General features: G+C 32.9%; 2 protein-coding genes across 4 annotated transcripts; one reads left to right on the forward strand and one right to left on the reverse strand.

Annotated features, from left to right (window-relative positions):
• Window positions 1–121: 121 nt before the first annotated feature.
• On the forward strand, window positions 122–5,912 carry Bm3240 (Uncharacterized protein; the record flags this gene model as incomplete). Of its 2 annotated transcripts, XM_043074619.1 has the most annotated exons (8): window positions 122–338; window positions 1,205–1,345; window positions 3,876–4,055; window positions 4,143–4,354; window positions 4,424–4,574; window positions 4,960–5,179; window positions 5,328–5,461; window positions 5,659–5,912. In XM_043074619.1, 8 exons carry the CDS (start codon window positions 122–124, stop codon window positions 5,910–5,912), a joined length of 1,509 nt encoding a protein of 502 aa, XP_042930553.1. The 2 variants fall into 2 exon arrangements, with proteins under 2 accessions (XP_042930553.1, XP_042930554.1); XM_043074620.1 differs by lacking the exons at window positions 122–338; window positions 1,205–1,345; window positions 3,876–4,055 and having other exon boundaries at window positions 4,154–4,354.
• A 1,097-nt stretch (window positions 5,913–7,009) lies between these two features.
• On the reverse strand, window positions 7,010–9,353 carry Bma-crn-7.3 (Uncharacterized protein; the record flags this gene model as incomplete). Of its 2 annotated transcripts, none has more annotated exons than XM_043074622.1 (7): window positions 7,010–7,117; window positions 7,352–7,477; window positions 7,714–7,823; window positions 8,079–8,279; window positions 8,393–8,627; window positions 8,868–8,997; window positions 9,253–9,353. In XM_043074622.1, the coding sequence occupies 7 exons, from the start codon at window positions 9,351–9,353 to the stop codon at window positions 7,010–7,012; spliced, it is 1,011 nt and encodes a 336-aa protein (XP_042930556.1). The 2 variants fall into 2 exon arrangements, with proteins under 2 accessions (XP_042930556.1, XP_042930555.1); XM_043074621.1 differs by having other exon boundaries at window positions 8,823–8,997.
• Window positions 9,354–10,915: the final 1,562 nt, after the last annotated feature.

The following is a 10,915-nucleotide window of genomic DNA, read 5'->3' on the forward strand; positions in this document are numbered from 1 at the left end:
TAACCGTCACAAATATTTTTGTTAATTTGCATCTAATATTTTAGGAAAATCATTAATCCCAGTTATAGAATTAGTTTTTTTTCTTTCTTAAATTATTACTCTAGCTTTATTTTTTTATACAATGCAGGAAAGTAAAGCGATTAAACTACAGCAAACGAACGAAATTTCAATTAACCTACCAAGGTCATATATCTTTCCTCGTTGTTTCGATTACTTAAAGATAACCTGGACCAATTTATCATGCCTAGTCCAAGATTTGGAATTTAAAATGCGTGTTTTCGCTGTTCCGGTAGGTTCCACTTCCGAACAGTTATACTATATGGAAGAATACGATATCGGTTAGTATTTTTGAATTCAGTAAGATTAAATTAGTTCAGACTTTGACAAAGATATCCTTTCTGTGCAATATTTATCTAATCTTGAATTCAGTATATAGACTAAATTTCAAATGGGCAAATTGTAGAAACTAAACTGTTCATTCAATGGCAATTTAGAAATTAATTTCTCTAAAGTATTGCTTTCCAACGAGTAAAACCTATAAAAAGTCGCATTTATCTCTTCAGCCAAAATAAAACGTTGACTGTCAGACGACGGAAGGTATCATTGCACTCGAAAACTTTTCAATAAAATGACTAAACTTCAGAGAAGTAATAAAATTTCCTCGCTTAAAAAAGACATCTGCTAATTGCATTTCTTTCATTCGATTAAATCTTTCCATATTACCGGCAAACAAAAAAGGGTTGGTCATCGACTGCAGACCTCTCACATAGCTATGGTTAATTTCCCTCTGACCTCTTTCGCCATCAACTTTTTAATCGTTGATCTTTTTCTGTGCAATTGTTAATCAAATAAATACTGTTTTATTTACTTTTAAAGAAAATTTATTCAAAATCAGATTAGTTTTTATGCTTGAAATTTTCACAGTTTGAGAAAGTCTAACAACAGAGATTAGATTATATGGAATGACTGGCAAGGCTTTCCTTGAATACAATCGAATTTCACTGGATTATCAGTGGAAGATATTTCTTCGTTTTTTGGAAGCTTTTGGAAATCATTGCTCGCATCCGTTGCGAACTACTAATCCGTTATATGAAGTTAGAAGATGGATAAATGAAGGATGTTTTGGTGGCTGTAATGCTCTAGGCTTGTATTTAATATATTTAATTAAAATTAGTGGAAAAGATTGGCTTACTCCTCTTTTAAGAGTTATCACAGCAATCACTCGAGCTGCCATGTTATCAATTCGATATTATTCATGCGCAATTCTGCTTTCAAATTGTATCAGTGGAAAAATTTACTGCACGCTTCAGTGAATGGACACGAAAATGCGTTTACACTGAAAATTGTTAGTTTTTAACTTTTCCTTTTTTTGCGTGTTTATTGAAGTTATCATAAGTGGCAGAATTTCTGAATTTCGAATTTTTAATCATTAATCTTATTTGAACCTCAGTATTCCCGCTGATAATTGTGATTCGCTAGCGAACTTCTAATCATTTTGTTTATGACCTCCTTTACCCCTTGAGGGTCATTCATTAAATTTCAAAGCCTAACTTCACTTCATCGTACAGTTACTAGCTGTAACTTTATTGCCATTTATATATTATATACTAATTCCCAATTATCATTGGATATTGAACAGTGTCGGTTTATTAGATAAGCTTCATTAGTATCATTCAATGCAACTAAATTAAAATGAAGCACTTGTTTACGCACTGTCTTCGTCATATGTTGCTTCCTTTATATTTTCATTTTGCAGTCAGTCCATCCATGAATTATTAAAATTTAACGGATATTCCATTCTTCGAGTAGCATTTCACCCTATATTTTATCTCAGATAACATAAAAGTCCCATATTATTCCACAGCTTATAAGTGTGAAGTCAATTTGAATAGCAAACTGCCGCCTTACTTTAAATATTTTACAACGTAATTTTACGAATTACAATAATTTTCGGCGATTTTGAATTGATTAAAAGTCACATCGCAATGTGTTGTTGCAAGCATTATTCAAACGGACTGAGTGAGAATCGATGCTTTTGACAGTTTTGGTGAATGTTAGTACTGTTAACAGCAATCAGTGCTAGAGTGAACTGTCTACGCACTGCTAAAGTTCAAAGCTGTAGCAAAGAAGCAAGAAAGCATCGGCTCATCAAAGGGAGGAAGTTTTGCAGAAGCAAAAAATTCAGTCAAAATGAAATTTAATCAATGATCATTCTATTTTGATTCTACAGCTGAAGAATGCAATTTGTGAATTCTAAATTCTCAAATTTTAATCCGATGAAGTGTGTGTAACTTCATCAAAACATTTGCAGCAGGATGGAAAAAGGATTTCTTCTGGGACAAATACTCAGGCACCAATAGAAAATAATTGCATGTGATGAAGGCTAGCGTGACAGTCCGCTTTCATTTCTCATTATAATTGCAGGGAATTTGAAGTACTTATCAACAAAAAGGACATAGGTTTATCTGAGTGCAAATCAATTTTCTTTCACAAAATTAGAATTATTGCTTGGTAATTTCAAATTATTTCCTAATTTTTCCATTCATTTATTTTTATTCATTTATTATACTCTTCTCATGCAAATCATTTTAATATTCCTTATTTCTATGTATATTAATGAAAACAAATGGCATTTTAAAGCATTATATTATTCTGTCGTTTTCACCATTTTATCTTATCATATCATTATCTCAGCTCTGAACAGCAGTTCAAACGACTATGGCTATGCTTAGATTTTAAAAGAATTGAGATAATAACAGTTAAATTTGATTAATGGGCTGGAATAATTATTATAGCCCAGCTATTTAAATCTCTGTCTTGACCATTGATTACCTAAGGGAATTATGATGTCTGACATTTCGTAAATTTTTTCTTTTAATGTGAATACTGTACGCTTCTAGTGTTTCACAAAAGCAAATGGAAAGTTAATCGATCGGGCACATCTCCAGTAAAAAAGTTAGTGTTACAACCTCATTCGTTTGTGTGCGAAAGGTATCTATTCATATGAGTATTGGCCAGGTAAGGCTAGATTAGACGGACTTAATGGAGCGTAGATAGAGAGGAATGTTCATTGATTCAGAAAATATATATCCAAAAATGTTTGATATCCAACGGAAGAAGTAAAGAGCAGGAAAGTGTGGTACGTGGTACACCGTGTCCTAGGACAGGAAAGTTGGGAGAGGCAGGAAGAAACATATGGCTAGAAGTGGACACGAAAGCAATTATACGCTCTATTGTTTCCATTCAGTGCATTATAGGAAATTGTCAGTGAACGATAAATAGTTGATGATAATAATTATTATTAGTGAAAGGGAAAGAGAAGAGTTCAGCAACAGGAGGGATAGCTCGAACTCTTGAGGTTACTCGTGTCGCGCTCTTATCAGCCATTTGACAAGGGATCCGAAAACTGTCACGGCGAATCATTTTTTATCAGGAGGACTTTTAACTGATATGTAGAAATACGTGAAAGTTTTATAGCCTTATTTTTTAGACCTAAGAGTTGATTAATATTACTGTGCTAAATAACAAAGATGATAAACAAAGAAGGAAATGCCCGGCAAACATGAAAAGTTTCTCTGTTTTAAATCCTATAGTTAAGCCTTGACAGTGATTACTATTCATTAGAAACACAGAGAAATGAAGACTGATTGTATGAGTGCATATTATTTTAATATATACCAGCAAGCAATCTTGAAAGTATTCGGTGCGGTCTGAGATTCGTTTGAAGTTTCCGAGCACAGACATCGATAACGTTATAGGAATTATTGCAGTGGCTATATGAGAGTAGTATCTTTGGTCTTAAATAGTTCGTTGTACTTTGCTGAATACCTTATGCAGTTTCTGTGTTTTGTTTCTAAACTATTATAACATTTCAGTAGGACAGGTGGAAGGTGGCTGGCGAAATTGGTCTGCATGGAGCTTGTGCTCCGTGAGTTGTGGACGTGGGCTACAACGACGATGGCGCTTATGCGACTCGCCCATTCCTCAAAATGGCGGAAATTTATGCAGAGGAAGTTTCGTGGAATCTTTGAGTTGCGATACGCGCAATTGCACAGGTAAAATTTCTAATACTTTTCCTCAAACACTAATTCCACTAACATGAAGCAAGACAGAATTATCCATTGAAACCGGATGCTTTCCAGAATCGAAAGCCATGATAATTACTGTAAACGACACATTATGCTCCTGTGGATGCCTAATTAATCATACGGCTGGAAGATTTTTTGCTCGAACGTGCGAGGAAATCACAGATTGGACGTTGAAATCTCACGGAAGATTTCTGTATCTGAAATTAAAACACGACGCGACTACCAATCAATTTAGACTTGCAATTTATCGCGGTTTAACAAAAGAGGTTCATTCTCATCATAGAATCATGAAATTCCCTGTTGTTGAAGATTTTGACGTCAATTGTTATTTTCAGGAGTTAATTTATGATTCCGTAATAAGCAGCCATGCTCATAAAAGCAGTTTACAGTTCACTTCCAAAGATTACTTCGTTATTTCACTTCTGAAAATGAATAGCTCATCAAATATCAACTCGGGTATAGAAATAGGCTTTGAATGGAAGAATGGTTAGTCGTTATTCTATTCTGCAGCATCGTAAAATAATTCATAAATACAAAAATTAGTCAAATTCTGGAATTCAACCTAAAAAATCCCCAAATTTCATAAATGCGAAGTTTTACTATGGCCTTTTTGGAAAACTGGTGATGGGTGCATAATTCACTGATACTGAATTCATCGGAGTGTGCTTGTTTACGAGCTGAATTACCACTTCGGTTAGCAGGTGTCTCCCAGCATTGTCTTACTTCCACTTTGAACATAAGACATGAACACGACATCTCCCATAGGAAATCTCAATGACGGCTAACTCGTCTCCATCAGACAATATTCCACGGATACAAGTTTGTATTTTAGATCGACTGCAGGATTTATATTCAGTTTGCTTTATTGCAGCAACCGATCATATGCTGTCATCAATTACAACACTGACATTGTCACATTCCTGCATGTTTTGTCATCGTGATTTGTCATTCCTCCTATCAAGTCTATTCATTATTTTAATTATATCTCTTCCGCCACTTCTGTGCTCCTATTCTACCATATCGGTTATTCGAAAAACAAAATGGAAGCGAAATCAACAATTAAGCATCGGTAATTCGTTGGACGAACCCAGGTATCTTTTTAGTCAGGAATTTCACCTTCTTCACTAGTCAAATATGTCTAGTCGAATAACTACTAACTGCACCTGTAGCTTACAGTGATATTTTTGTGACAAAATGTGCCTTGTCGATAGATTTTATGCTCACTAAAATTTATTTCAGGCCTGATGTGAGTATGGTACAATCCGGACAAACAGACACTACAGAAATCAGATCAAACAGAACCATCGTCACGAAACGTTCTATCGGTATACAGCTTTCGGCATCATCGACTCCACGTTTCCCCCGCGAGAAAGGTTAAAATTTACGAAAAGTCAGAGTTTGTTATGCCATCACCAATAAAATTTTTAAACTCAGAATTTTCAAGATTAAAAGAAATAAAGTTTAAATGTTCCTGAAAGTCAGTGATTACTTTAAGTGTTATGGAAAAATACATCCTGTTCTGTTAAGGCTATTAAACATTAAACATTTTGGTATCTTGTCTCTATTCCAGGTTTACGATGGTCTCGAACAACTAATTCACCACAAATTACACCACGTAACGACGAGCACTCATCACTTTCATTTAATACCGATCACGATTTGGAATACGATTATTACGAGCCAACCGTGCCGGGTTCATTCCTTACACCATCTGTCAACTTCTACTCTGATATCGATGTTGAGCAGATTATAGGTAGCTCTCAGCTTTCCTATAGTCTGATATCGAAACATGATGCTCATACACAAATTGGAGATAAGATCTGATAATATTGAAATTTCTCTTTAAAAATGAGGAACTTTTATTGTCCTGTAATTCCTTATTGTTTGTACTGTTTTGCTTTGGCTACCGTTTAATTAATAATGTCCTGTAATGGTTTGCAGATTTTTTGTATTAACAAAAGATGCTTAGCTTTAATTTAGTGACATGTAGATTATCCTCATCACGTAACATATCATCGTGATCACATAACATATCATCATTTTCACCACATGACGTCACTGTACCCGTTACGTATAACTGTCAGCTATTATTTTGGAGAAACTAATTGTTATAGCAATCAATTTTGAATAATTACCCCCTCCATTATTTAATTACATTTATCAAAAAACAAAACTACGACTTAATTTTTGTTTATTCTTTGCCATTCCATGTGGGATTTTCGAAATTAATAACAATCCGAAAATATTTAAACACTTTTCATTGAAGTGCAACCACTAAGTAATTTTTTAAACAAATTGTGTCCTTCTGATTTGTTGGTGTATCGTTTTTTCGCTTTTATAGCTTTCATTCTTTTAGTTTGTTTCCTGTGTGAAATCACAGTTATCAGCTAATTATCAATGCTAATATCTTATGATTATTAGAATCATTCATTAAGGGACAGTAACGACTGATAAAAGTAAACGTTTCAGTGATCTCATTTTGTTCATATAGTGAAACCGGAACCAAAAAATATTCTAGAAGAGAATGAAAGTTTTTAATCCAGTTTAGAAAATAATGAAAAAGACATTAAGGTACTGTTATTTTTGACACCAAAAAAATATAAAAAGAATGACATGAAATACTTACGACAATTAATAAAATGAGTCGTAGCAGCTAATTGCTGTTCCTTCGAAGTGATTCAAATTCTCAGTTTATGAAAAAGTGATATTTTAACTTTTCAAGTTAATTTCTTTACAGTTCCATTTGTTTTCCATTCACATATTGACAAATAAAAAGAAGCGAAATGGAGAATAAACAAAGTTATGGGAATGCTTTCAACTGCAACAAAGATTGTTTCGATCTAATTATTTATTCGATTCAGATACCAGCCAGTTTCCGTTTCATGACAAAATAAAAAAACGAGAAGTCCTGCCCACTTCCCTCATTTAACTTTACAACTTTCTACATCGGTAATTGATTTATTATATAAATTCCAAATATTCTTATTCAATAAGCATACTGCTCCACCTCCTCGCTTTTTCTGTGATTCCTAGAAAAAGAACATTTTGCTGATTTTTTAAAATTATTTGCACTGATCCAATTGAAGAATGTTGCGAGGATTCTGTTAAAAATTGCTTATCAGTTCCCCACTTTATTGTGATTTATTCCCTCCTGAAAATTCTGAAATCCAAAATTATACTTGTGATAAGAGCTCATCTTGCAATTGAACCTTTCTCGCAAGGGCAGCTTGAGACTTACATTCCATCCAAAATCCCATACTTACCTGCCTGTTAATGTCACCAATGCATACAAGTGGTTTTGTCTTGTTTTCGGCAATGGCCCACTTTGAATGATCTCTGTTGCTGGCAAATTTGTCACCCGCGACATTCAATTCCTTGACATTTATTACCTAAGGTAATTGATGGAAATTAATAGAAGATAATATGCGTATTTGATTTTCTATTATTATATAATTTTCTCAGAACTTGTCGTAGTATTCTTACAACGTCATTTCTTTAAAGGAATGTTGAGTGAGTCGCTTAAATTCGGAAGTCGAAAATCTAAGTTGTGGATTCTATTCGTAGAGTCAAAGTTAGATGAAATTTAATTTTGAAATCTAAGTGAAAATGTAATTTCTGAGCTTACTTTATATTTAGTAGTGCATTCCGAATTTAAGTCTTTTGCAGCACCGTTCATCCATGTCTCAGCAAAAAGTGATACATTCATTTCTTTTGCAATCAAATCCAAATAAAGATCTGAACAAATCAAATTCAAATAAAGATTAACTCAATTTATAACAACTTTTTAGCTTTTATTGTTAGTTAAAGGTTTAAATCCAAGAAGGTTTAGTCATTTGAGATTTTTCACTTATCTTCCTGAGGTTTCTCATGTGCTTTTTTCTTTCCAAACTTTTTTCTCTTTCAGAAATTTCAAGATATTCTTGATGTTTTTCTTTCTTTTTATAGTCTGCATTTATTCAAAGATATCTGAAACGAATTGCAAAGCTATACCTTTGTTATATTTTCCAGTCTTTGAGAAAGCAAAGAAATCCACATTACCATTCGACTTAAAGTTCTGAAGCAACGATGACATATTGGAAATTCTTTTCTTTTTTAACTCTTTCAGATCTTCCAACAATGGGAATCTATTCAAGAAATTTCTGGGCACAGTGATACCGTACACTTCCGGATAGATATATCTCATCGCATTCGCTAAATTCTCGAAATTAGATAATTCCCAATTATAACTCTACTTGCGTCCAATCATTTAAATGAATAAGTTAAATTACCTCAGAACAATTAAATCCTTTAAAGTAATTACTTACCAAATACTTTGATGGATGTTGTTTTCAATGTGACACACAGAAATGACTGCCCATAAGTTTGACCGTTCTCAGCATATGAATAGCGTTTAAGTGAAGGAAATTTAGGTACACTATGAACAAGCCAGAAACCGGATGTGTTACCGAAAACAGCGACCCCTTTTGCATGCGCGCGGTTTAGATGACTTTTTTTTTCGTTAACTGGTGCTTGGTCATTGTAAAAGAGATAAAATAATTCCTGTAAGTGATAATTGTAATATTGATACAATAATATTAACTCGTATTGTTGTATGATAACAGTTATAAAGTTAAATTTTTCTAAAGGTTCGGTAGACAAGCAATTTTTGGAAATAATTTCAAGACGGCCAAGAGAAACTTGAAAACTTTCTTTCTTAGACTTCCAACATTTCTATTGTTGTAAATCAAAGAAGACCTTTTTTTTGTTATTCTTATTATCATAATATTGTTTAAGCGTTACAGCAATAGCATTCTTTGGTGATTTCAAATTTTCTGCTGGACCCCATTCTTTGGAATCATTATCAGCGTAATGAAATGTTACACCCGGATATGTCTGTGATGCCTTTTTGGGCTGTTTATATCCGACGAACCTGAATATCCTTTCAAATCCTAGCAATATTCTTTGCTCTCTTCAGAATCACTGCATCCTCACAAGGCTGGCATCCGAGGATGTTACTTAGTACTAAATTCAAATCAGCAATCGTATCAATTTTTTTGGTGTTGTTAAGCATAAATGTAAACTAATAAAAAATTGGTAAATCTAATAACAACTGATTTGTTAATTAATTAATCAGTTCGCTGATGAAAGTGCAAAAGAAAGTTCTTTTAAGGGGACGAAAACAAACCAATCAACAGATTTTCCGTTACGATTCTTGCAGGAAAATTGAGCCATTATAATATCGTTCATTGCAACTATCATTAACAGTCTAATCATTTTGAAAATCATTTTGTTCTGAATACAGAAATTTTAAATATTAATAAGGGCTATTATGGCGTGTTTTTATGATGGCAATGTTTAGTTTAAACAGATAAAAATTTTTTAGAAATATGTGGCAGAGAAAGCCGAAACGATGGGAGCAAAAGGCTCCGTAAAGTATTTATTTGACGGAATACGATTGAAACTTATAAATAATTCTAGTGTGACATTTTCCATTCATCTTACACCTAATTTTTCTGATCATATCATCAGCAGAATGTTATTAGCTTTGAAAATTGTTCGTTATTAAGTAGTGAGTAGAGTACATGAAATAGCAACAACATCGAAGGTAATTCGATTTATTTTTTAGCATTTGATAACAAGATCTAATTAATTTGACAGTGCAATTGGGAAAAAAAAACTTTGATCTTGAAAGCTTAACGAATGAACCATTTTGTTTTTCGGTTGTATCACTGCTGAGAATCCAGCTGATATGTGCATATCTCTCTTATTAGCATATCAATAATTTAGGTCATATCATCATCACTAAAGCATTCATTAATTTTCTTCTTAAAAATCATTTCATCTGCTCGTTTTCTTTTCCTTAATGACACCTCATCATCCTTATTAGTAGTTACATCAGCGTTAACACTTTTGAAGGCATTTCAGTGATCTTTCGCAATTTCAAGGATTCACAAACAAAAATACCTTAAGCGGTTGCACTGATAATAACTAGAAGTTTCCAAATCATTCAATAAGCAATATTCAGAAGTTTGTGCCTTCATCTCCGTCAACAACTTTTTCTTGTTAATTTTTTTGAACGATTGAAGAAATTAGGACTTGCAATGTAAAATTAAGAACTAAATGTTATTTTCACGAACAGAGGTGGGCACCCATAGAAAACATTTTATATTCGATACTTCATTAAAGGTTCTGATTGGAAGACATTTCGACCGCTCTTTTGAAATGTACAAAAAAGAAAATAACATCAAACAACCCTGACAATGGCATTCATTTTAATTAGAGTATCATATTCACTTCATACACAGTGTTTATGTTTAAGTATCAATTCATTTTCTAAGTTTTAACCACATTAAACTAACCAATAAAAGTAGAAACAAAATTTTATAAATTTTGTTCCGTCTTTCATAAATATGTCAGAAAAAGAAATTAAAGTTAAAAATGTGTCGCAACATTCAAAATTTATGAAAATATATTTTATAATCCGAGAAATTCTAACGGTATATCATCTTATGAACAATTAATGGAAAAGCAACAATTACTAAGTGCTGGCATGAGAACTCATTTAATAAATTATTCCGTTATTTTATTGCTTTGCTGCTGTGTTTGTTTACTGACGGGTGGATCAAACAAAAACGAAATTCACGTAGATCCTTCTTTGATAAGTAAACTGAAATTAATATGGTGAAAAATTAAATCATTTCCCATGATATGCTTTTTAATTTCAAAGCATCTGTTTAAATATGCAAAATTGCGAACAGATGAACCGCTCGATACGGTGATATTTATATTTGTTTGGTAAGAATATATTTTTCCAAATAGTGGGAAGTTTCTATTTGTTGATTCCAACT

Source organism: Brugia malayi (genome assembly GCF_000002995.4).
Source record: "Brugia malayi strain FR3 genome assembly, contig: Bm_v4_ChrX_scaffold_001, whole genome shotgun sequence".
NCBI lineage: Eukaryota > Metazoa > Nematoda > Chromadorea > Rhabditida > Onchocercidae > Brugia > Brugia malayi.